General features: G+C 43.6%; 1 protein-coding gene across 4 annotated transcripts; it reads right to left on the bottom strand.

Moving 5' to 3' along the window:
* Positions 1 to 7,673: 7,673 nt before the first annotated feature.
* On the bottom strand, positions 7,674 to 18,921 carry LOC134563434 (endogenous retrovirus group K member 5 Gag polyprotein-like). 4 transcript variants are annotated; one of them, XR_010083376.1, is made up of 4 exons: positions 18,583 to 18,921; positions 15,135 to 15,286; positions 11,004 to 13,570; positions 7,674 to 10,201 (listed from the first exon to the last, which is right to left on the bottom strand). XR_010083376.1 is itself a non-coding variant. In XM_063421353.1 (2 exons), exon 1 carries the CDS (start codon positions 14,324 to 14,326, stop codon positions 13,394 to 13,396), a length of 933 nt encoding a protein of 310 aa, XP_063277423.1. In that variant the 5' UTR covers positions 14,327 to 15,128; the 3' UTR covers positions 7,674 to 10,201; positions 11,004 to 13,393. The 4 variants fall into 4 exon arrangements, 1 of the variants encoding a protein (XP_063277423.1); XR_010083375.1 differs by lacking the exon at positions 11,004 to 13,570; XR_010083374.1 differs by lacking the exons at positions 11,004 to 13,570; positions 15,135 to 15,286.
* Between the last annotated feature and the right edge of the window lie 5,533 nt (positions 18,922 to 24,454).

Below are 24,454 nucleotides of genomic sequence, written 5' to 3' on the forward strand. Positions count from 1 at the left end.
GAGTCAGTGTCCTCCTGGGATCTGTGTGGGTCTAACTGACCCCCCGTACAGATCCCAAACCCCCCTGTACAGTCTCCAAACCCTCCTGTACAGTCTTCAAATCCTCCAGGGCGGCCAGAGGAATATCCTGGACTCCAACACCTCTTGAGATGAACTTCTGACCCTGCCGCCTTGTGCATGCTCACTGGTGCTCTGGTCATAGTTCAATCTGTAAGGTCAGTTTTATCTGTCCCCGGGGGTGCTAGGCGCCTGCTATATTCGTGTCTTTGGTTCACTTGCATTCTTGTCTCTTGCTTTGGGTAAGCAGTCTCCTTCTTATCAAGCATCCTTGCCTTCCTACATATTTCTGTTTTTTCTAAGGGCAGCAATACATCATCTGAATGCCTACTCTTTTAATCAACTTTTCTAATTTCTATGATTAATATCCTCTAATTTCCAATATCATGTTTCAGTCCCCCCTTTTCAATAAAGTAGTAAATTCATTTACTTAGTACAAGTTCCAATCCTTACGATATGTGTCTCTCAATGCCTTGCCATGTACTTGGGATAAAGAGATTAATATTGCTATTCGTTGTAACAGTTTCCAATTCCAAATAAGCGTTACAAGAGACAGCACTAAACTTATACTAACTAATATTAGTAAGACAATGTTGGGGTGACATAATGTATTTAGGATCCCAGTTGCGGTGGGTGACCATCCAAAGAATGAGTCCCACCAATTGTGACTTGCATCTTGTTTTACCCTTTGTAGAACCTTATTTATTTCCTTTGTGTCATGATGGACAGTAATTAAGGTTTTCTCCCCAGTTTCCTGAATACTTTTTAGAATTTTAACAAGGTCCTGATGATTAATTGTTTTATTAAAGTGAGATTCATCCCAATAAGTGTGGGTGACAACTTGTGATATATTGTACTGTCAGACTTAACTAGCTGGCGGGACACAACTGGTGCCAAATACAGAAAGTCACACCCTAGAATTTTAACGAAGTTACAAATACAAAAGTTAGACTGATTCCTGCTAATCAAAGCTACATTATCCCTGCCTATTTTTATATAAGCACATGCAGTCCTTAGGCATACACAACCCTGACCAATATATACAAGTATAGTTTTTTGACTAGTATTTGGATGAATTTCAAAATGACAGACACTTTGTTCAGTATCAAGACATATCTCAAGCATCGATTATGTTACTTTCACAAATGAACCCCTGCTGTTCTTTGGTAATGCAGGATTCTAGATTCACAGTTTGCCATTTCTTATTCACTCTCCGTGCCCACGTTCTGTGTTCTGAAGGGCAGAGCACCGATCTTTCATGATTCAGCCCTAGTGCTATAATGGGGTGAATAACATAAACTGTGGCCTTGTGAACGGTGAGCACAAAGGCAGTAGCCATATTGGCAATTGGATCATAAGCGAAGTTTAACAAGGTCCACCAGGATTGAAATTTCTTTTCAAATTGAGTAGCATTTTCCCAGACACCTTTTCGGATTTCCATTGGAAAGGCTCCTTCACTTCTTTCTCTTATAATCAATGCAGCTGTTGATTGCAGCCACAGTTGTGCCTGTATACAGCTGAAAGCCAAAGATATATTATTCTGAGCCATACCAAGTGCATCTATGATTAACCTATGGTCTTGGTCCTCTGCTTTTTCCCAACTTGGCAACACTTTTGAAACCTGCCACTGACTTGTTCCCAATGCCAACAAAGATGATTGTAAGAGTTGTTTTAAATTAGTTAGATCACTTGTTGCAGTGGCCAACTTATTCATTGATATTTCAGAATCAATTCCATTTAGAACTCCTAGCCCTGTTCCCAATATTCCAGTCAGATCCCTTCACATTCTACTCTTGGTGTATGTCTGCCTTTGCAACCATGTTGTCCACCCTTCAAAGGATGTCTTTAGGAAGGAAGAGCAGGCTGGTTGAACTTCAGAGATGTTAGTTTGCATTAGTAGTTCAACACGCTTAAGGGACCACTTTGGATTAAATAGCAATTGCTGCTGGCCCATGTCCCTTATTACATATGGGCCTATTTCATAAATTTTGGGTCCAAACCTGGTTGGTGTGATTGGGGTTTGGGCTGGGGTGCTAGTATAAGTTGTAATGGGTTTAGTGGCATTTATTTTAAACTTGAAGGAGAGCCCAATATTGTCATGGGCCCAAAGACAGACCACCTCAACAGTTTGTACTAATGTAAAATTATACCAGCAGTCCAATTTATTTGAACGACTACAAACTTCTGTGTGTTTGCCTGTGCGGGTGGTTGAAGCGCTAATTTGGATTGCCTTCTTATGAGCAGTTCCATTAATCAGCCTACATACTATTCTAATTTCCTCTCCTATAGTCCCTTGGAGCGACCACAGCTTCTGTTTTTGCCACTGTTGTTTTTTATACACTTGGTTTTTGTGCATGACTACAGTTGATAGGTTTAAATCTTTTATATTAGACTACTCTCCCACGGATCCAGTATACTGAATGAAAGCTTGGGACCAAGGCCATTCAGTATCATTCTGGCTAGAGGTATTTCCCAGTTCTTGGACTGTGATTATGATTATGCACCAAACAATTTTCTCAGCTGAGCTCTTGCAACTTAGATTATAGAACATCCTCAACCACAATGTACTTATTTTGCTCGAGTGAATTTTAGTTTCAGTTCTTTATCACCCGGTGTTACTTTCCAGGGGGCCTCAGGAGCTTTCTTCACTTGGGAGTGGTGAATCCAGGCGTTCTGCTCTTGGATCTTAATTGCAGTAAAAGTGGTGAGAAGCACTTGGAACGGTCCTTCCCACTATGGCTCCAAGGTTTTTTCTGTAAAAGACTTGACATACACATAATCCCCAGGTTGTATGTCATGCACTGGCCCATCTAGCCCTCTGCTTTGAGTTCCAGCCAGGTTTCTCAATTTTTCTAAGCTGTGTGCCTAAGGCTATCATGTACGCAGTCAGCCTTTCTTCCCCAATTTGGGTGGATACCCCTTTTTGCACACCATATGGTCTCCCATAAAGCATTTCGAAGGGGCTCAGCTTTTTTTTAGTTATGAGCTTAGTCCGAATTCACAGCAATGCTAACGGGAGGGACTGGGGCCAAAGTAAATTAGCCTCTTGCCCTAGCCTCACAATTTGTTGTTTAATCAGATGGTTCATTTTTTCAACTTGGCCACTTGACTGGGGACGGTATGGCGTATGAAGTTCCCAGTTTATGCCCAGATGCTGACTGATCTGTTGGACTATCTTTGAAATGAAATGTGGTCCCCTGTCTGAAGATATTGTGGCTGGAACTCCAAAGCGTGATATTTTTTCTTGCAGTAACACCTTGGTTACCTCCCGGGCTTTGGCAGTTCTGGTGGGGAAAGCTTCTGGCCATCCTGAAAAGGTGTCTGTTAGCACCAACAAATATTGATACCCTCCTTTTCTTGGTAATTCCGAAAAATCAATTTGCCACTGCTGACCGGGTCCATGGCCCTTTCCAATTTGGCCAAGGTTTGGTTTAGGGGTATTCTTAGGGTTAGTCTGGAGGCAAAGTTCACACTGCCGGGCCACTTGGGTGATAGCGGCATATAAATTCCTGGCAGTGATCTTTCCAATCAAGTAATTATACAAAGCATCAATTCCCCAGTGTGTTTTCTGATGTTCTTCTCTTACTAATGGCCACAGTAAATGGGAGGGGATAACCAATTTCCCTCCTTCTGTAATAGCCCATCCCTCTTGGTTATATGTTCCCTTTTGGTCTTCAATTAGCTCTTTATCCTTTTTATTGTACACTGGCTTACCTCCAAGAGAGATTTGGCCATTGGGAATCAGGGCTCCTTCCACTATCACCTCACCTTTTGCTGCTTCTTTTGCCTCTCTGTCCGCCAGCTCGTTTCCCTCTTCCAATTCTGAGCTCACCTTTTGATGCGCCTTAATGTGCACGATTGTCACCTTTTCAGGCAGTTGAACTGCTTCCAGCAGTTGTGCACGTTTAATGTTCTTCCCTTGTGAATTTAACAGTCCTCTTTCTTTCCAAATAGCTCCATGAGCATGCACTACCCTAAATGCATATCAGGAATCCATGTAGATGTTTATTCTCTTTCCTTTTGACAATTCTAATGCACGGGTTAGGACAATTATTTCTGCCTTCTGTGCAGAGGTACCTGCTGGTAATGGTGATGATTGAATTAGGTCTCTGGATGTGGTGACTGCATACCCAGCATGTCGTTTTCCATTGCTGACATAACTGCTTCCATCAGTGAACCAGGTTTCCGCATCGTCCAAAGGGGTGTCCTTCAGGTCTGATCGGCTGGAGTAGGTGGCTTCAATGGTCTCCAGGCATTCGTGATGAATCGGCTCTCCTTGGTTCCCACTAAGGAAAGAAGCTGGGTTGACAATGTTAGTCACCACTATCTCTACATCATCTTGTTCTACCATGGTAGCTTGGTATTTCAGAAACCATTGTGGGGAAAGCCAGTGGCCTCCCTTTGTTTCCAGTACTGAGGATACCGTATGAGACACCAGCACAGTCATTTTCTGTCCCAGGGTGAACTTCTGGGCTTCCTGAATGTTCAGCACCACTGCAGCCACTGCCCTGAGGCAACCTGGCCATCCTTTAGCTGCTGCATCCAATTGCTTAGAAATATAAGCAACTGCCCTTCTGTATGGACCCAGGTCCTGTGCCAGTATTCCCAGGGCAATTCTCTGTTTCTCGTGAGAGAAGAGAAAAAATGGTTTACTCACGTCTGGCAATCCTAAAGCTGGAGCTGACATGAGGGCCTTTTTCAGCTGACTAAAGGCCTGTGTGGCTTCCTTTGTCCATTGGAGGTCTCTGCTTCCTTTTGCAATGAGCACATACAAAGGTTTCACGAGTAATCCGTAGTTGTAAATCCATAGTCTGCACCATCCTGTCATGCCCAGGAAGGTTCTCAGTTCTTTTGTTGTCTGGGGTTTCGGGGTTTGGCATATTGATTCTATGCGTTCTCTCCCCAGAGTCCGTTGCCCAGCACTGATCTCATAGCCCAGGTAGATCACCTTTTGTTTCACTACCTGAGTCTTTTTCTTAGTCACTCTGTACCCCTGAAGCCCCAAAAAGTTTAGGAGGCTTACCGTCCAGGCCACACAGTCTTCTTCTGTTGTGGTAGCTATTAGGATGTCATCCACATACTGCAACAGTCTCCCTTCTCCTGGTGGAGCTTCCCAAGATTCCAAATCTTTTGCAAGTTGTTCTCCAAACAGGGTGGGGCCGTTTTTATAACCTTGGGGAAGTACGGTCCATGTGAGCTGAGTTTTGCGTCGGCTTTTGGGATTCTCCCATTCAAATGCAAAAATTTTCTGTCTGGCTTCATGGAGAGGGAGGCAATAGAAGGCATCCTTCAAATCTAAAACAGTAAACCAAGTTAGCTCTGGTGTCAAACACGTTAACAAGGTATATGGGTTAGCTACCACAGGGTAGAGATCCTGTTATGTTATTGACAGCCTGTAAATCCTGCACTACCCGATATGAGCCATCAGGTTTGCGGACAGGCAGGATAGGAGTGTTAAAATCAGATTGGCACTCCTTCAGCAACCCCAGCTGTAAGAAATTTTCAATTATTGGGCTAGTTCCTTCCGTCTTCCTTTCTTAAGGGATACTGCTTGATTCTGACGTTGTTTTCCTTCCTTGAGCTTAATTTGTATTGGAGATGCATTTCTTGCCCTTCCTGGCACATTGGAGGCCCATACGCCTGGAAACACTTGGTTCAGTATTTCCTCACTAATTTCTTCTTTAATCTCAATAGCTGTCAGTATTAAGCTTAATACTTCTATATATTTCTGCTCATTTACCTCCAGAGTAACCTCTCCATTTTTAAACGAGATGGTTGCCTCTAATTTCTCCAACAGGTCTCTCCCTAGGAGCGAATCCGGGGAGTTGGACATGTACAGAAATTTATGGATGCCCCACTGTTTCCCATATTTGTATTCAAGTGGCTTGCAAAAGTATGCTATTTCAGGTTGGCCAGTTGCTCCCCGCACTCTAACACAGTCATTCCCCACTGGCACCAAAGCTTTATTCAAAACTGAAAGGGTCACCCCCGTGTCTACCATAAATTTCACCTCCTTCCCCTCCTTCTCCAGTTTCATTTTTATAACCGGTGGATCTCCTGGGGTGAGGTCCCCCAGTCCTCCTCAGTCGCTTCTAGTGTGAGCGACCACCACCTCCCTTTCCCGGTTCCCTTTCCCATTTTTTCTTAGTTCAGTGCTGGGAAGGATGAAGTAGAAAGGCCTTATAAATATGGTGTTTTAGATTCTGGGAGTCTGAGTTCAGCAAGCGAGATAGAAATGAAAGCATGCTTTGAGATTTAGGGTGTGGAGTACAGGGCCATCAGCTAGTGAATAATGATGTGCCAAGCTGAGGGCCAGCTCCCTTGATTAAACAATACCCTTCTACTTGGCTTAGGTAATGGGACATTTCTATTGGCTGTATGTAAATGTTGTTATCTTGTATTAGATTGGTTGGTCCAACTCATACTATTCAACTTGGAAAGATATTTATTGTACAGTATTCAGAACCTCCCTCTCTTATCCCCTCTTCCCTTTTCCCTGCTCTTATCCACTCTTCTCTTTTCCCCTGCTCTCTTTCCTCCTCTCTGTTCCTGCTCTCCTGGCCTGCTTTAGCTGTGCCCAGCAGCTACAAGCAAGGCCCTCACAATAAACCATGTGCTACCCCTGCTACTTTGCTTATAGAGATACTTTGTCACCAACTCTACTGTCTCGGAGATACTCCTTCAGTTCAGGGCACTCATTTTTCCAGTGCCCAAATTTTCTGCAATTTGCACACTGATCTTTGCCCAGATGGGGTGGTCCTCGCCTGGGTGGTCCTTGTCCCCACCTCCCTTTCCCTTCTTCTTTTACCACTGCCATTAACTTTTTCATCCCTTGCTTATATCCTTCCTCTCGATTGCTGAAAATCCTCCATGCCTCATCTACCAAGGCCTCTAAATTCCTTCCCTCTGGTCCCCGGAGCTTCTGAAGCTTCCTCCTGATATCTCCTGTGGATTGCCCTAAAAATAAATTTACTAACTGCTGTATCCCTATCTCGGACCCGGGATCTAATGGTGTATGACTGCGCATTGAGTCCCTTAGGCGATCTAAAATCTCCGAAGGAGTTTCGGAGGGACCCTGCTTAATTGCATACAAAACTGACCAATTTATAGTTTTGGGGATGGCCTGTTCCATTCCCTTTGCTACCCATTCTTGATAATTCTTTATCTTCACTAATTGTTCTGCAATGTTTGGATCACAACCCAGATTCTGGAGAGGAAAGACATCCTTAACATCCTCTTGTGTTGTTCTGCAAAAGTTCTCTGCTAAATCCCCTGCTGTTTTCAAAACTAACTGTTTCTCTGTCCCCGTTAATGCCTCTCATAACTGGAGGTCTTCCCAGTCTGGGTTGTGCTGCTTAATCATATATCTTAACCTTTTAGCTGTTCCTACAGGATCAGCCCTATAATCCTTAGCAACTTTTTCCCAACTGTTGTAATTTAGGTTTAAGGGGGGGGGGTCCTCGGGGAGGGTTCTCTGGGAGCTCCCCGGGCTCTATGTTCATTGGTATTTGCATGCAGGTAGGCAAGGAGACTCTAGACGGCTGGTGAGGTGCTGATGAGATGAGGATTTATTCGGAGTCTTACCCCAGGAAGGCAACATGGTCAGTGAGGGAGAGGGGAGAGGAGGGGGAGAGGGGGAAGGGGAGAGGAGCAGAGCCTCCAGAGGCCTCCAGGGAAAAGAGGAAACTCCCTACACTCTTAACACAGAGTTTCGAAGCGGGCGCGGTAAGATTCTTCAGCCAATGGGGTTACAGAGACACGATACTGCAGGGAGGTTACAGACTTGGGATAAACCATACATTTTCCAGGGGTGAGCCAGAGCATACCATGTCAATAAAATGTAATTCCACAAATTCACCCTTTTTTCGTTAAAATGTGAGAAGAGAAATATGACATATGACAATTAACAGTTTAAAAATGAAACAATAATTACACAGTTTTGCAGCATAAGAACAAGTACAATTGCAGTAAGGATTATGTTATACTGTGAACAGTTTATCTGACTTTGTAATTGCAATAAACGGGTTATGTGGGTTTATATTGCAAGATTTAAACAAATTAACAAATTTGTTTAGCCTTTTCAGTGTGACTGGCCTAATGGTGTCTAGCCTTTTCTAACTGGCTTTTCAGACTACCACAGCCCCCAGTTCTATCCCCGAAGACTTAACAGCTGCCAGCTGTGGCAGACAGATGTCACTCATTTCCTATTGGCGATTATGAGAGACGGGAAGACTGATTCGGTGATCAGAATTCGATTTTACTCAGGTTTTCCAAAAGCTTATATACTGTTTCAGACAGGTTAATCATTTCTACTACAATAATCAGGTTAAAAATCACACAGAAAACTCATGCATTTTACAACAACTCTTTGCTTGCAGAAGTTGATTGAATCTTCTCTCTTCCCGTAAGCAGGTGTAATCCCATCTCCTGTAATTTTCACAGTTCTGTTTGTTCCTGCCATGGCATCTTGGTTATCAAACCAGATATGCTAATCAAGTCTGTTTGACTCTCTGTCTTGTGTATTCCCAGATCTCCCCCTTCTGTATTAACCAAGAATACCCCCTTGATGGCTTTATTAACTAATCTTTGCACACATTGAAGCAAGCAAGGTATCATAACTAATACAATTATTATTAAAATCATTACATGCATTCCTATCCTAAGAAAATCTTTTAGCTAGGGTGTCAAACCCCAGCCACTAAACAAGTTATCTAGCCAAGATCCAGATTCTACCTTTAATTTAAATACGCTATCTTTTAGCTGCTGAATGCTTTTATGGATAGATTCTGAGTGATCAGAAAGATTCATACAACACATTCTATCGAAATCTTCACATCCATGGCCCTGAGCAAGGAGGATGAAGTCAATGGCTGCACGGTTTTGAAGGGTAGCATGTCTTATACTGTCAACATCTGTTAATAAATTTGATAAAGCTGAGCTGGTGGCATTTGTCTGCTTTGCCAGCCAGCAGGCTACCTTATTTAATTGACTTAAGGCCTTTTTTGCAGCCATTCCTGGCAAAAGCGAAGAAGCCAAATTTATCTGGGTCTCAGACCACAAAGACAATTTATCATCGCAGTATTCATCAAATGCATGCAGAGTGTGCCTTATTCTGTGGGGATACTTGTGCTGTAAAATCATGGATATATTAGGTGTTAGCACAGTCAGTTGTCTCAAACTACAGGGACCTCCCTTTATGTGTGAGGGGATAGCAGCCCAGGCCCGATCCCCACAAATCAGAAACATTCCTGATGGCAGCTACAGTGGGGCATTACTGGATTTAGAAGGGCTGCCAGAAGTGTAATTGCACCAAGAGGTCTGATTTTATATGCAGGGTGATAGGGAGAAACATCCCAGGCTTTTGACTGGTTTTTTCCTGTGTAATCAAAATTAACACAAAAATCCATTTTTACAGAACCCAGGAGTTCTAATTCTTGTGGCTCCAAGGGTGTTATTGGAAGGTAAGGAGTCTACTGATCCCATGTATCAACAGGATTTGAGCTCTGTACTATGCTTTTGGTAATTTCTGGTATTGGCCAGCCATCTAATGGCAAACCGACTAAACAGGTTGAAAATGGATTTTCTGGGGATGCAGTGGCCAGGCATAAGGTATCTTGTTTGGTTGCATTAGCCAGAGTTATCCAAACATTTGTTTTGGGTTGATTAATAGGCCAGGCAGTGCTACAAAAGGCAAGCAATGCTAACAAGTATAGCATTCGATTTAACTCCATGGTGCCTTTGTTTGTTTGTTTAGAACTATGTTGTGGTAAAAGGAAAAAAAAAGAAAACAAAACCTTTTTTAGCTTATCTCCTTTTGGTCCTCGTTCAAGGCCTACCTTTTTGGTGGTCAGTTATAACAAAAAATTCAATGGATTTATACCTGTTTTACATTACGCTTTTGCCAAAAAGGGCTCTGTGATATCACCAATTCCCACACCCTTCACACAGACATCAAACCTAAAAGTTCACAGTTTCCTTTCTCGATAGAACAAAGGATGTCATCAACTGCAGTCTGAGTGGGGTTCCTCCTCCTCTTCCTCTCTCGGGGGCTCGGTGGCAGTGGCGTCTTGGCCTCCGTCAGCTGTCGGTAGAGGTTCTCGGAACGGCTTCACGTTTTTTGCCGGAATCCAGCGGGGTCCTTTTTCTGAGGAGATACAAGCATAGCCCCTTCCCCAGGTGATCAAAGGGTAAGGGCCAAGGATTTTACCAGATTCTGGGTCACGGATTAGTACTGGTGGTTTCTCTTTGCAGGAAAGCGATGTGGATGATGTAAAATGCCTAGTCATAGGGGGATTTAAGTCTGTCATTGAACAATTCAAGAAATTAAAGACATACAAGGCTTTGCATAATCTTTCCGCAGGAGTATCCTCGGCTCCCCCTTTTTGTTGTAACAGAAGACGTTTGAGAGAGCAATGGGCTCGTTCTATAATTGATTGTCCTGTGGGTGAGTGAGCTATGCCCCTTTTGTGGGTGATATAATGAGAAGAAGTTTGTAACTCTACGGGAAATATATGCGGGTCCATTATCTGTCTTAATCTGTTGCGGAATTCCTAAGGTGGCAAAGGCAGCAGCGAAATGACGGCAGGCGTCTTTCCCTGTCTCTCCCGTGTGAGCTGAGGCAAACAGAGCACCTGAAAAGGTATCAATAGAAGCATGCGCGAATTTCAAGCGGCCGAATTCAGGAATGTGTGTTACATCTGTCTGCCAAATTTGTAGGCTCTGTAGACCTCTTGGGTTGACTCCTGTGTTCACATTAGGAAGTGTGCAACGCTGACAGTCAGGGCATATAGAAATGATATTAGAGGCTTGTGCTGGAGTTAATTTAAAAAGTCTTACCAAAGCCCCAGCATTTTGGTGAAAAAAGGAGTGACTCAGTTTAGCTTGCTCTATTTTGTTAGGCAAAACATGCTGCACTGATAAGGTTAACAAGTCTGCTTGGGCATTACCTTCAGTGAGAAAACCCGGTAGATTGGAATGTGACCTGATATGCATCACAAAGTAAGGAGCCGTCCTCTGGTCTAACAGAGAGACCAGCAGTTTTAACTAGGAAAAAAGAATGTCATTTTTAACATTTTTCAAAACAGAATTCTCTGCTCTCTGTACAATACCTGAAACATATGCGGAGTCAGTAATCAGATTAAAAGGTGTGCTGAATTTCTGAAACACTCTGACAACAGCAGCTAATTCTACTATTTGTGGAGACCCTTCAACCACAGCAATATCAGATTGCCAAGTTCCAGTTTCAGGGTCCCTCCATACAATCACTGATTTACGGGTTTTTTCAGACTTATCTGTGAATATTGTCATAGCTTGCAAGGGAGTCTTACTTCTCTTTGGCTTGGGGATTAAATTAAAAGACGAACTTAATAATTTGTGTTTAGGCAGATGGATAGATATCTGCTCTGGGTAATTGTTAAAGCAATTTGCAATTTTTCAGACATCTGTAGCAACTAATTCAAATAAAACATTGTGAGAGGTAGATAGATAATATCAAAATCTTTCTCAGCTAAAGAGGTCAGTCTTTGCTGAGCCTTGACAATCAACATGGCTATAAGTTCATCTTGCATGGAAATAGTCTTGGGCATATTGTTAGGCAAAAAGACTTATTCGATAATTAGAAGAGGATCTGGTTTTTCTGAGTCCTACTGAAATATTAATGCATAAGGCTGTTTATTAGGATTCAGAATAATTAGCCACAAAGGCAACTCTGGAGCCTACCTAGCTGATTGCCTTTGAGAGATAGTATCAGCTACTTTTTGAAGCGCAATTTGTGCTTCTTTGTTTAAGTGTCTGGGTGATAAGAGGTTAGGCTCTCTTCCTAGGAGGGCAAACAATGGCTCTAAATCTGCATTTGAAATCCTAAGCAAGGGACGGACCCAATTTATTGTTCTTAGCAACTTCTGTGTATCATGTAAAGTTTTGATTTCAGTTGAGATTTGCAAGGGTTGTGTAGAAATAGAATGCATGCTTATTCGCTAGCCCAAATATTTCTAGGGAGATGTCTTTTGAACCTTTTCAGAAGCAATGGTGAGGCCTGCTGAGGTAACAGCTTGGCAGACAGCCTGCACTGCTTCTTCTATATGACTCACGGTTTTTGCAGAAATAAGAATGTCATCTATATAATGATAAAAAGAGAACATCAGGCATTTGTTCTCGTATCGGGCTCAGGGTTTTTGCCACGTACTACTGACACAAAATTGGGCTATTTTGCATTCCTTGGGGAAGTGATAACTAATGATATCGATTTAGAGGTGCCTGCATATTAATGCTCGGCACAGAAAAGCTAAATTTGGGTGCATCATCTCGATGCAGAGGAATGTCAAAAAAACAACCTTTTAAATCAATTACTGTTAAATGCCAATTTCTAGGAATTATAGAAGGGGAAGGGAGGCCTGGCTGTAGGGGCCCCATTCCCTCAATTACCTCGTTTATTTTCTTCAAGTCATGCAATAGCTTCTACCTTCTAGACTGCTTTTTGATTACAAACACTGGTGAATTTCAAGGGCTATTAGATGGGACTATGTGTCCCTTTTCTAGCTGTACCTTTACAAGTTCTTGTAAAATGCGCAGTTTTTCTAATGACATGGGCCATTGGTCTACCCAAACTGGATCAGAGGATTTCTAAGTCAGTTTGGGGGTCTCGCGCGCTCTAATGACCCTTATACAAAATTTGACTGTATGAAAATTCCCTATTGAGACAAAACATCTCTCTCCCATAAAATCAGCGGCGCAGACAACACATAAGGCCTGACAGTTGCTACCCTGCCTTCAGGCCCTGTGATCTGTACTAGGTGTTGGCTTTGATAGCTTTGACTGTTTCTACCCACCCCTGAGAGGACCTGGGGGACAGGCATTAATGGCCAATCATTAGGCCATTGATTTTGGGAGATAAGACTGATATCTGCGCCTGTGTCAATCAATCTGGTTAAAATTAACTCTTTACCTCTCAGAGACACCTTACATCTGCACGTAGGACGTTCAGGAGTTATGTGCTGGGTCTAAAAAATTTGTGGTACTCTCGTTGAACCAAACTCGCTTCTCCTCTGATTAGCTATCGGGGGTGTGGATAAGGGGGCTGCTGGAAAAGGTACAAGCTGGGCTATTTTGGTCTCTGCTGGGACCACGCAGGGGGGCTGTGGGGTCCAAGCCATGATTTTTATTTCCCCAACTGTGTCAGAATCAATAACTCCTGGCAAAACAAATAATCTTGTTACTGAGGTAGAAGATCTACTTAAAAGCAAAGCGTGGTGACCTGGTAGCAAAGGTCCGTAAATTCTTGTGGGGAGACAAAACACTGAGGAATTGGTCAACGTTACTGTATCACGGGTTGAAATGTCTAATCTGGCGCTCCCTGGGGTTGCTGGACGTAGGTCGGAGATGGTCCGGCGGGCAGGGCCTGCGCTGGCTGGAAGCTGAAGGTTGGCTCTGGCTGTGACAGCTGCTGGGTTGGCTGTGGGACTTGTGTCTTCACGCGTCGCCATCCCGCGCTGTGAGATGAGTTTCCTTGCAACGGCTGGCCATTTTTGTGAAATTTAGAGCGACAGGAATTAGCAAAGTGAGGACCTTTCTGGCAACGAGGGCACATATTCGGTGTTCTCGGGTTTTGTGCTTTTCGACAGTCTTTTTTAATGTGCCCGGGCTCCCCACAGCTGAAACAAACTGACTGCTTTTTGGGTATTATCTTTAAAGCGGCAAAAGCATCGGCTATGCCTTGTCTCACAGCTTGATAGGTCACTGCTGTAGTGTGCTGCAATGTCCCCAGGCGGTTGCAGGCTTTTATCATTTGGAGCAGTGTGGGCTCAGGTTCTGGGGGCAGGGCCTTCAAGAGTCGTTTACAGTCATCATTAGCATTTTCAATAGCTAGTTTTAGGAGCACAACTTCTCTGGCTTGATCGTTATCAATCTGTCTTTCTAGTGCTTGTTTCAATTTGTCCACAAACTGCATATAGGGTTCTTGGGGAGCCTGTTTAATATTTATGAAGGACTGTTGCGGGGTTTTTGCATCAGGGACTTTAAGAAATGCAAAACGAGCTGCCTCCGTGATCTCTTCTAGGGTTTCCCTCGGCAAGGCAGCTTGGCTATTAGGATCGGTATGCGCTCTCTCCCCTGCTAAATGGTCAATAGTTAAGGCAACCAGGGCTTGGTTTGCTTGCCCTGCATATGTTATAATTAAGTTCTCTAGTCTCCTTTTCCATTGTGCCATGAATATCGCATATTGCGTTGGAGTGAGCAAAAGGTTTGCTAAGGATTTAACATCATGAGGGGTCATGAGGTGAGTACTGAAAGTTGCTCTCAACAAATTACTGAAGTAAGGGGACCCTAGACCGTATTCTGTTGCGGTACGGCGCAGTTCCTTAATTTCTGAGTGGCTCAAGGGCTCTCATCGGGGATTCCCCCCCCTCGGGCCGAGACGCACAGGGGCTACAAATATTTTTGCTGCGGTATTAAAGTCTCTGTCCTTAAGGGCTTTCTTTTTTATCTTTAACTAGTTGTTATGCCTATTTGAAGGGAATAAGTCCAGATCATTTTCGGGGCTGGGATCAAAAGACTCCCCGTCACTGCTAAAGTCAGAGTCCCCATAAGCAGTTAGCGTTCGGCGGCTCTGGGGTCGCTGGTGGGATCCCGGTGGGGGTGCAGCTGGCGGCTGGGCTTTATCTTTGGCGTTCGTCGGGGAGGGGGTGCGGACGGGGGACGGGGAGCGGGACCTGGGCAGGTTTCGGTCTGGCACGGCCTCTGGGGCCGTCTCCGCGGTAGCCTCACGGGCTGCCTCGCTCCCCCCCTCTTTTTTAACCGCTTCTATGACCGCCCTCCATGCAGGAAGCAGGCGCAGCTCTGGCTCGTGGCCAGGCAGCGTAGCTAGGTCGTAGAGCTTTACGCCGACCTTGTCTCAGTAGCGGAGAGTAAGAACAGAGGAAGGGGTGGTATCGGGGAACATGCGTGACACCCATCGTAGGAGCGACTTAAGGTCCTGCTTAAGAATGGGGGATCCATGCTTGCTCAGCAAGCGCTGGATGGTTTTCTTAACGTCTCTCCCGTCGGACATGACCTGTCCCATACCTTGAGTTCCCCTGGCTCACCTGTCACGTCCGGCGTACAGATGATTGTAGGCTCAAACACGGTTCTTTCACCGCCACGATCAGTTCTAGGGGCGTCGCCAATTGCCAGCAGACCGCCGGTTCTTCTCCTCACACGGGGCACCAATTATTGGCGATTATGAGAGACGGGAAGACTGATTCGGTGATCAGAATTCGATTTTACTCAGGTTTTCCAAAAGCTTATATACTATTTCAGACAGGTTAATCATTTCTACTACAATAATCAGGTTAAAAATCACACAGAAAACTCATGCATTTTACAACAACTCTTTGCTTGCAGAAGTTGATTGAATCTTCTCTCTTCCCGTAAGCAGGTGTAATCCCATCTCCTGTAATTTTCACAGTTCTGTTTGTTCCTGCCATGGCATCTTGGTTATCAAACCAGATATGCTAATCAAGTCTGTTTGACTCTCTGTCTTGTGTATTCCCAGAATTTCCCACCTTTTAGAAAGTCAAAGTATGTGCACGTATCAATTGACACATTTTCTAGAGCAGCATTTGCATCATCTCATCAAGGAGAAACTACACAGCACGCCATAAAGCACTTCCTCCTTGCCTTTGCTACCCTGGGAGTACCAAAACAGATCAGAACAGATAATGAACCTGCCTATGTCTCTTGTAAGTTAAAAGAGTTCTTCAGTGAGTGGGGAATAGAACACAAGAAAGGCATACCTGCAAATCCCACAAGACAATCCATCATAGAGAGAACACATCAAACCCTCAAAAGAGTCCTCAATCAGCAGCAAAGTGAAACAAAAATCATATCTCCAGTTGAAAGACTCTGCAAGTCTCTCTACATCATCAACTCCTTAAATGGCACAACATCAGAGCCTGATCCCCCAGTACTTCGCCACTTCGCAAATACCACCCAAGCAAAGCTTTCTGAGAAACCACCTGTGCTAGTAAAAGACCCAGAGACACATCAAATTTCTGGGCCTTTCCAGTTAATTACTTGGGGTAGAGGATATGCATGTGTTTACCATCTAGCCCAAGATGGTACCCAGGAAAAAACATAAAACCATACCTAAGCACTACAAAGACTACTCAGTCAGACACTGACAAGAATTCCTCTGAGTCAAATACAAGACCGCCTCAAAACCAGACAAGTTCTGCCTAGAAACAAAGGCATCGCCAAATATCCACATACCGAAGAAAAGACCAACCCTTCACACGACAGCAGAAGAAACAGAAAAGATGAATAACATTCTGCTGCATCAGTCAAGCTATAAGCCAAACAAAGCCTGAATACAAAATTGTTCTCTAAATTACGTTATTACCTCTTTTTTTTTTTAAATTTTACCCTAAAAACCCCTATTATTCCCTTTCTCAACTCTTACGAAAAAACTCCTAACCTCACACCCACTTACCCATCCCTTGTTTATATATATATATAAAAAAAGAAAAAAAAAAAAGGGGGGGGGGAGGAGGGAAGGAAGAGAGGAAAGGAATGAGGGAAAAAACCCTAACCCTCCCCTCCCATCATAAAAGATAACAACTTTTGCTTATATTCCCTATCAGAAGCCTTATCCCTGTCCAGAGATGAAAACTGGTGCTCTCCTCACTTCTGCTTGGATGGTCTTCACCGTACTGTATGCCTACAGCTAGATTAGCCCACAGCCTAGCCATAATGTTTGGGTAACCTTAGCAAAAACATTAAAACAGGATAACGTGCTTATCCATGGGCAGCATTGATAACCCACTTTCCAGATGTCTAGCAGGGATTCCTTTCGTAGCAGATGACTGGCCTGTCTATAATTCAGAGCATACTACTTCAATAAAATGCAATTCCACACCCAACCTTCTAAGTCAGTTGTAGAAAAAGGGACTTTGACTAATACCTTTTCTCTCCCGGGCCCCACAGCTTGTCTCAAAGGGGCTTGTATCACTTCCCTGATTTGTTTTCTAGTTCGAGATGGTATGGGACCAGTCACACTCGTGGAAGGTTCCTCATCATCACTATCACTATCAGGCAATGGGGTATTCAGTGCTGTTTCTAAGTCAGAGGTGTGTGTGGGGTAGATGGCCCAGCTTGTCTCCCTTCCAAGGGAGCTGAATCTTCTCTCCTTTGTCCCCTTCGCTCCTCAGAAGGTGGCTGAGATAAATCTAGTAATTCTTGCATTTGTGCCTCTGCTTGATGAACCTTGTCACGATTTGTGCATCGCTGGTTTATTGAGCAGGTGCTACAGCATCGTTTAGGCTGCTTTCTATTGACTTTATTTTCCTTTTCAAGGGCTAATACCAGGGGATCAGAGGGAGCTCTGATCCCACAATTCCTCTGCCATTCAGGATGATTTCAGAGGGAGAAAAACATTTCTGCATATGAAACTTCAGCCCATTTCCCCTCATGTTTGAGGAAAATCATAAGCTGCAGCAAAACATCATATTCCAAAGTCCCGGTGGGTGGCCATCTATTCCCATCTTCTAGCCGATATAAGGGCCACCACTGTGTGCAGTACTTCACAAGGGTGGGTTTGGATTCTGTACCTCCTGAGCCTGCAATCTCCTTCCAGTGAGCTAAAACACAGCCCAAGGGGCTTGCCTTTGGGATTTCCTTACCCTCTCCTGATCCCATTATTTCCACCAAGTACTCTAAATCTCTGGATTAGGGCCCTCTTCACCCTGTTACCCTACACTGGGCACAAGCACTGTCTTCAACTCAAGAAAACACCACTGTCAGCAAAACATTAAAACAAACCGTACCAACCTAGAACAGCATTTATCATCTAAACCCTAAAGGCAATATTCACAACAAAAGCATAAAAACAAACAGCAATACACAAAAAAACCAAACCAAAACAAAAAAACAACCAAAAACAAACAAACAAAAAAAACCCCACCAGACAGTTTATCACACAAACTCTGGAGGCTCCCAGGCACCTCACAACAACAATCCCTATAGACAGCACCCCATCAAAGCAGAATGCAAAACCCTTTAAGGACAGAATCCTTGGCAAACTATACTAAACAAAATTTACAACAGCATGCTGTAAAAGAAAAAATAAAAAGGAAAAAAAAGCCCAAAGAGTTTTCTGTGAGCACAATAAGAAAGGAAATACATATAACCAGTACTTTGATGCACTTATAACCTCAGAAACACAGCACAGCTCTCAAACGCACGGTCATTTCACATACGCTCTCAGGCAGGCACAGAACCAAACACAAAACACACTCGAACTTTTCTCAAACTCACATGCACACAACCAAATAGGAGTTCACTCAATTCACCCCCAGAATTACTAGCGGCCGATCCACGGTCAACGAACCCTTCCCCACTGCCTTTCCCTCGGTCAGCGGTTCCCACCTTTGGCCGCACGTTCGGCCAGTGTTCACCTGCAAGCCCAAACCCACCAAGACCCTTTCTGTGGGCTCAGACGTCTCTGTGCCACTTATCAGTCGTCTTTACGGGGTCCCTTTTTAAAGAGATACATACCGTTTCTCCGCTGCTCAGGGGCTGTTGTCTGCCCCCACAGTGAGCGACCTGAGGAGCGGAATTCCTTCCAGGAAAATCCCTGGGGCGCCTTAGGAAGTCTGACACTCAGCCAGTCCTGCAGCTGGGCAGAGAAAGTCCCATCTGCGGTGCCAAAATGACATGCGGAAAAGACTCTAAAACTTGGAGGCAGAGCGAGTTTTAAAGTAGGTATGAAGTTTATTCAGCGCTTGCCACGATGCGAGATAATTCTCAAAGCCATGCGCCTCGCTCACTTTTACATTTTTTCTTTTATCCTCTAGAATGTTACATATGTATTGAGTTTCACAATACCCTCATGCATATTCATCCTTTGGCTCCCCCCTCCCCCCCCCCCCCCCCCGCTTTGTATGCTAATTAGCTCATCAGTCTTTTGCGCCTGCGCAGTTGTCTCTGCTGGTCTCCTCAGGGGTCCCAGGGATGAAGGAAGAAGTCTTCCTCTTGACTCCTCTCGAGATGAACTTCTGACCCTGCTGCCTTGCGCATGCTCACGGATGCTCTGGTCATAGTTCAATCTGTAAGGTCAGTTTTATCTGTCCCCGGGGGTGCAAGGCGCCTGCTATATTAGTGTCTTTGGTTCACTTGCATTCTTGTCTCTTGCTTTGGGTAAGCAGTCTCCTTATCAAGCATCCTTGCCTTCCTACATATTTCTGTTTTTTCTAAGGGCAGCAATACATCATCTGAATGCCTACTCTTTTAATCAACTTTTCTAATTTCTATAATTAATATCCTCTAATTTCCAATATCATGTTTCAATGTTGAAATTGGATCAGGTTTTCTTGGGTCTCCATTAGTTATGTTTAGCTTATGCCAGTGCCATATATTATTACTACATATTATTAGTTTGGTGCCTTCAGGTTTTGGTCATAGGCCAGGATCCTGTAGGTCAGATGCTATAAAGGCACAGCACAAAATGACAGTCCTTTCCCTACACTCAGCTTTTGCATAAGAAAATATAAAACAACTTCTGTCCTCATGCATGAACAGCGTACACAATTATTGGTTATCCCATCCCATGTTATCCAAGACACAAATAAATATGCTACCTAACTTACATGGACAGGTAACACAATTTCTCACATGAAATTGCAAGGCCTGATTATGCTCTGACTGAATTCAAGAGCAGCTTACATTCCCACTGATGAATGTGCTTTAGGAGCCTAAGACTGAAACAAAAGCCCAAGCTCTAAAAGGAAATAACAATGCACTACTGTCCTGGGGTGACAGGACATTTTCATGCTTTGTATCCCAAATCGTGTGTTTCTGTTCCCATGTTCTCAGTTTGTTTTGTCTATAGCTGAGCCCCTCCCCCGGCTGCTTGCTTTTGGCTTGCTTGCTGCTAGCTTAGGCTCGCTTTGCTGGCTTTGCTCTCTTGCTTTCTGCTTTTTTGCTTGCTTTTTGCCATTTTTCTGCTTTTGTTTTTCCCCTTCTTTCCTTCCTCCCCTTCCCTGAAGACATCGGACCTGCTTCGGGCCCTGATTTAGGAAAGTCAAGGGACACCCCCCCCCCCCCCCCCCCAGAGTCTGCACCTGAGAGAAGCTTTGGCACCCTCCCCAGCAGAGACTGCTCACCCTCTCTTGGACTGGTGAAAACATTTGTTGTCATCTCGGACTGTTTTTCTTGTGTTGGGGAGTGGTTTTTTTTTGTTGTTTCTTAATAAACAAGTTTTTTCCACTTTTCCTCTGAAGAAATTCCTCCCGAACCCGGTGGTGGGGGAGGGAGTTGTGGAGATTTTCCCCTAATTTGTCCTAAACCAGGACAACTACACAAGCTAACCTGTAGGCCTAAGAGTCAACCAACTTTGCTGTTTGAACTAGATTCTTCAAGGAAGTAATGCAGAAGGCCTGCACCCCCCAGAACTCCTATTTCTATAGTCAAGTAAGGGGAAGATCACCCCTTTTCCTTCGGTTTGCAGGGCTGTCACACTCAGGGCAGAACCAGCTGTTGTGCTCCTCAGTCTAACCCCATCCTATCCACTGATTCACATTCACTAAATTCAGAGGGGTATCAGAAGAAGAAAATCTGTCTCTGTCTGTCTTGTAGGTTGGGGGCAGGTGGATAATCAAAGTCTTAAATCAAGCATTTCATTAAATCAAATGAACTGGGCAATGCTAGTGAGGCAGTCTGTTTCTGTGTGCTGGAGGCTGCAGAGAAAATCCCAGGACCTGAGATCATGCTTTGTGGATGCAGGCCTTGGTTTCCTCTGCATGGGAGGCTATGTTACTCACATTTGTTCTTTCTACTTTTCTTCAAAGACATGTAATGCTTTCTTGTCAGGCTTGTTAGCAGAAAAGTTCAACACACTAAAAAAGCAAACAAAAAGCCTCAACTTCACAAGAAACTGCTTGAAATTCCTCTGTAACCATGTTGCATAAGTGACTTTTTAAAAAATCTCTCTTAGTGGTTTCCACAGTTCTGTGTATGGGTGCCATCCCAATTTAATGACCTAGAATTATGTCTAATTGCTGTTCTATCCCCCTTTCCCACACCATGTGGGGCAAGGAACTTTTCTCATGACTCCAGTGCCTTAAGTTTTTATTTTTTTATATTGTCATTTTCACTCATATTCTTTTATGTCCTCATCTAAGGCCTCTTAAAATGAATCTATTCCATACCATGAAAAGAGAAAGACTTGGAACATCTTGCAGCCAGAACAAAGCTCCCCAAAGGATGGAGTTTCCCCAGGCTGATTAGACATCTGCAAAGCAAGTGCCATCCAAATGAGGTGTCTAGAATCCTTGCACTCAGTAAGGGATCAGAGCATTTCCCGGGCACAGGACGTGTGTCCTGGGTTGAAAAATGTAACCAAAAATGTGTATTCTATTTTCATCTGTTGAAGTCAGTTGGGAGATATTGTTCTTTATCTCTTGTAACTCTAGAGGTAGAAAGAGAGCAGATGCCTTCTGTTAATGGGACAACTGATAACACCAGCTAAGGCAGTGCCTCCTTATCTCTTCCTCCACCCATCCTCTTCTGAGGGACATCACCTGTGAATGGGCCATTTAAGGCCTCTCACATGACTGATAACATTACTTCATTCCACTGTGAGATGCTCCACCCAGCGGGAGGAGCCAAAGCCTTTCCACCAGGATAAAACCAGCAATCCCAAACACCAAGATAGCATGTTTCCACTGGATTCCCAGAGGATGATTGGACCCTTTCTTGAGGATCATCTCTACTTCAGCCGAGCCACAACTGTCACTCTGGGAGAACTTACTTTGGGCTGTTTCCAACACCCTGACCAACAGGGTGTCAGGTTTGCATTCTGACTCTTTCAGTGGTCCTTTGTACCATTGCATTTATCTTATTTTTACCTTTCTTGTTATTTTTTCTTCTCTCTCTATTAAATTGTATTTCTGACTTGGAGTCTCACTGGTTTTGCTTTCAAACCAGCACAAGGTGAGATTCATAATGTTTGACAACAGTTAGATAAATCATGCCCCAAAAATATTTGGGTTTTTCCCCTTGATTTTCTTATAAAGGGTGAAGATGGATAACAATAACACAAGCACATATCCCAAATACATGCTAACCAGAGGGACATGGACCATATCACTGATGTCTAAATTGTAACAGTTCTAGTATCTGAAGGAAACTATTGTAAAAGGAAGCAGCAGGGGCAGAGGTGGATAGAAAGAAGCAGAAGGCCCTAGAGAAAAACACACCTAACCTCTCATGTAACTCAAACACTCCACATCGGGTATTAGGGAAAAAGTTTGTGTGTATGTGAGTGTTAGAGCAGCTTGGTTTACCTGCACCTCATTAAGCAGTTCAGAAAACTTCTCAGGGTTCTGAGCTGAAACACTTGCTCTGCCAAAGCATAATCCTAGAATTGTGCCTTTTTCGCATCAGGAGCATATGGACCATCAATTAAGCTATGTTATTCCAGCACCTGAATATCCAGCAACTCTCATTTTGGCACCAAAAAAAAAAAACAAACAAACCCAAAAACCTAAAAAAAACTCCACGCCAACAAAAAACCAACATGACAACAAACAAACAAACAAGGCTCAAAATCTTTCAGAAAGCGTGTTGTTATGATTTTCAGACGGCACAGAAATAACATGTCTCTTGATATGATGGTGAAGATAAAAGCAAACTTTATTCTTCTAAATTCTACTTTTATAGAGTAGTTCAGTACAAAGAACGATTGGTTATTCAGAGTCTACATCCTTTGTCAACAACCTTGCCAGTAAACATGTTGGAAAAACACCACCTGCAGATGGTTTCTCACTTCCTAAGGTTTGTTTGAATTCCTCCTTTAGATTTTCCCAGGCCAGAATGAGAAAGTGTCTCGCCTGCCTTTCACACAGACACTGGCAGAGCCTGAAGCCTAAATTCAGACCAATTGTCGGCACCCATAAAAGCGCTCTTTCTATTTTGACAAATTTAAACTGTCACGTTTAGTTCCTATGTGAAAAGCAACAGCTCATGACAATCTGAACTTTTTTTTTTTTTGACACCATGCACTGTAGAACTACATTGCACATAATTCCACTGCCGCTGCATAAGTACCAGCCCAGCCAGATGACTTCATGCCTGCCAAGCTCCTAGAGCTGCTGAATTCACCCTTCTCCTGGCCCCACACCCATCTGTGCCTTTCCCTTGGATGCTGGCACTGCCAAACCAAAAGCCTTGTTATATCTGCAGTGCCCATGCCCCTGCGAGAGAAGTGGTTCCCTTCTGCATGTCCTCTCCCCTAGGGTCTGGTAGCTGGAGGGGAAATTAAAGTGTGAGAAGGTACCCCAGGCCCTCACAGACAGTCCAGAAAAATTGGATTTGTTACCCAGCGTGCAACAAGCCAGTAATTACACACCCGAAAGATACATTGCCTATTCCCTCTACAGCTCCCTGAACAGAGCTTGTAGCCACATGAGCCTTGGCCTCATCTCCATGGTAACAAGTGACAGGACAAGATGACTGGTCTCAAGTTGCGCCAGAATAGCGTTGTTATAAATGCCAATCCAATTCCAATTAATAAAATATGATTTTATTAATTAAAAAATTACAAGACAAAATTTTAAGCAAAACCAACAATCGGAAGCACAGTGCCGATGCCCGGGATCGACACTGGGTGAACCTCAGTTACAGCCTCTATTGCACTGTAACCTTCTTGTTCACGAATTGGCTCTTTTTAGGGTCCTTGTTTTATACAGTTTATTTGGCTGGTGGCAGAAGATTTCTCCACAGTTCTTTGTCTTTGGGGTGGTTTTTTCAAATTCATTTCTGCTGTCTGGTCTGCTGAATGGGGTTTCCCTGCAAAGAGATGGGTGTTAATTTCTTTCTTCCGTTGTATGAATGGGAGGCAAAGTCCTGAATGAAAGGTGTCCCCCTGATGGTATCTTGGGTGATGTTTGGGCGTTTCACAGTTCTGCTGCCCCCGGAGGACTGATTTCGATCTTGATTTGTCTTTTATTCTGATGTCAATAGCGGGCTCCCAATTCTCGGCAAGGCATTGTCCTTTTCTGAATAGCGGCCCCTGGGTGTTGCTCGTCCTGCGATTAGTTGGTTTCGTGCCCGACCTGCTTACATATTATTTTACAGAACATATTTACATTCCACATACACCAAAAACACAAATTAATATACCATATTTATTACAGTGGTTAAAATGCATATTATATAATTGGTTTTTCGCAGATATCAAAATGAATATCCCATGTGTTATGTTGGGAAGTTATTTTGTATTCATATAGTTTCTTTCAGTAATATGGTAAATGTAGTTTTTAGGTTATAGAATAATAGTAAAAGAGAAACTATGTTATGTAAAGATGCTTTTGTAATTAGCTTGAGAAATAGAGAAGATAACCAACGATTTTTTTCAGTGTCCTAGCTT

Source organism: Prinia subflava, chromosome W, assembly GCF_021018805.1.
Source record: "Prinia subflava isolate CZ2003 ecotype Zambia chromosome W, Cam_Psub_1.2, whole genome shotgun sequence".
Taxonomy (NCBI): domain Eukaryota; kingdom Metazoa; phylum Chordata; class Aves; order Passeriformes; family Cisticolidae; genus Prinia; species Prinia subflava.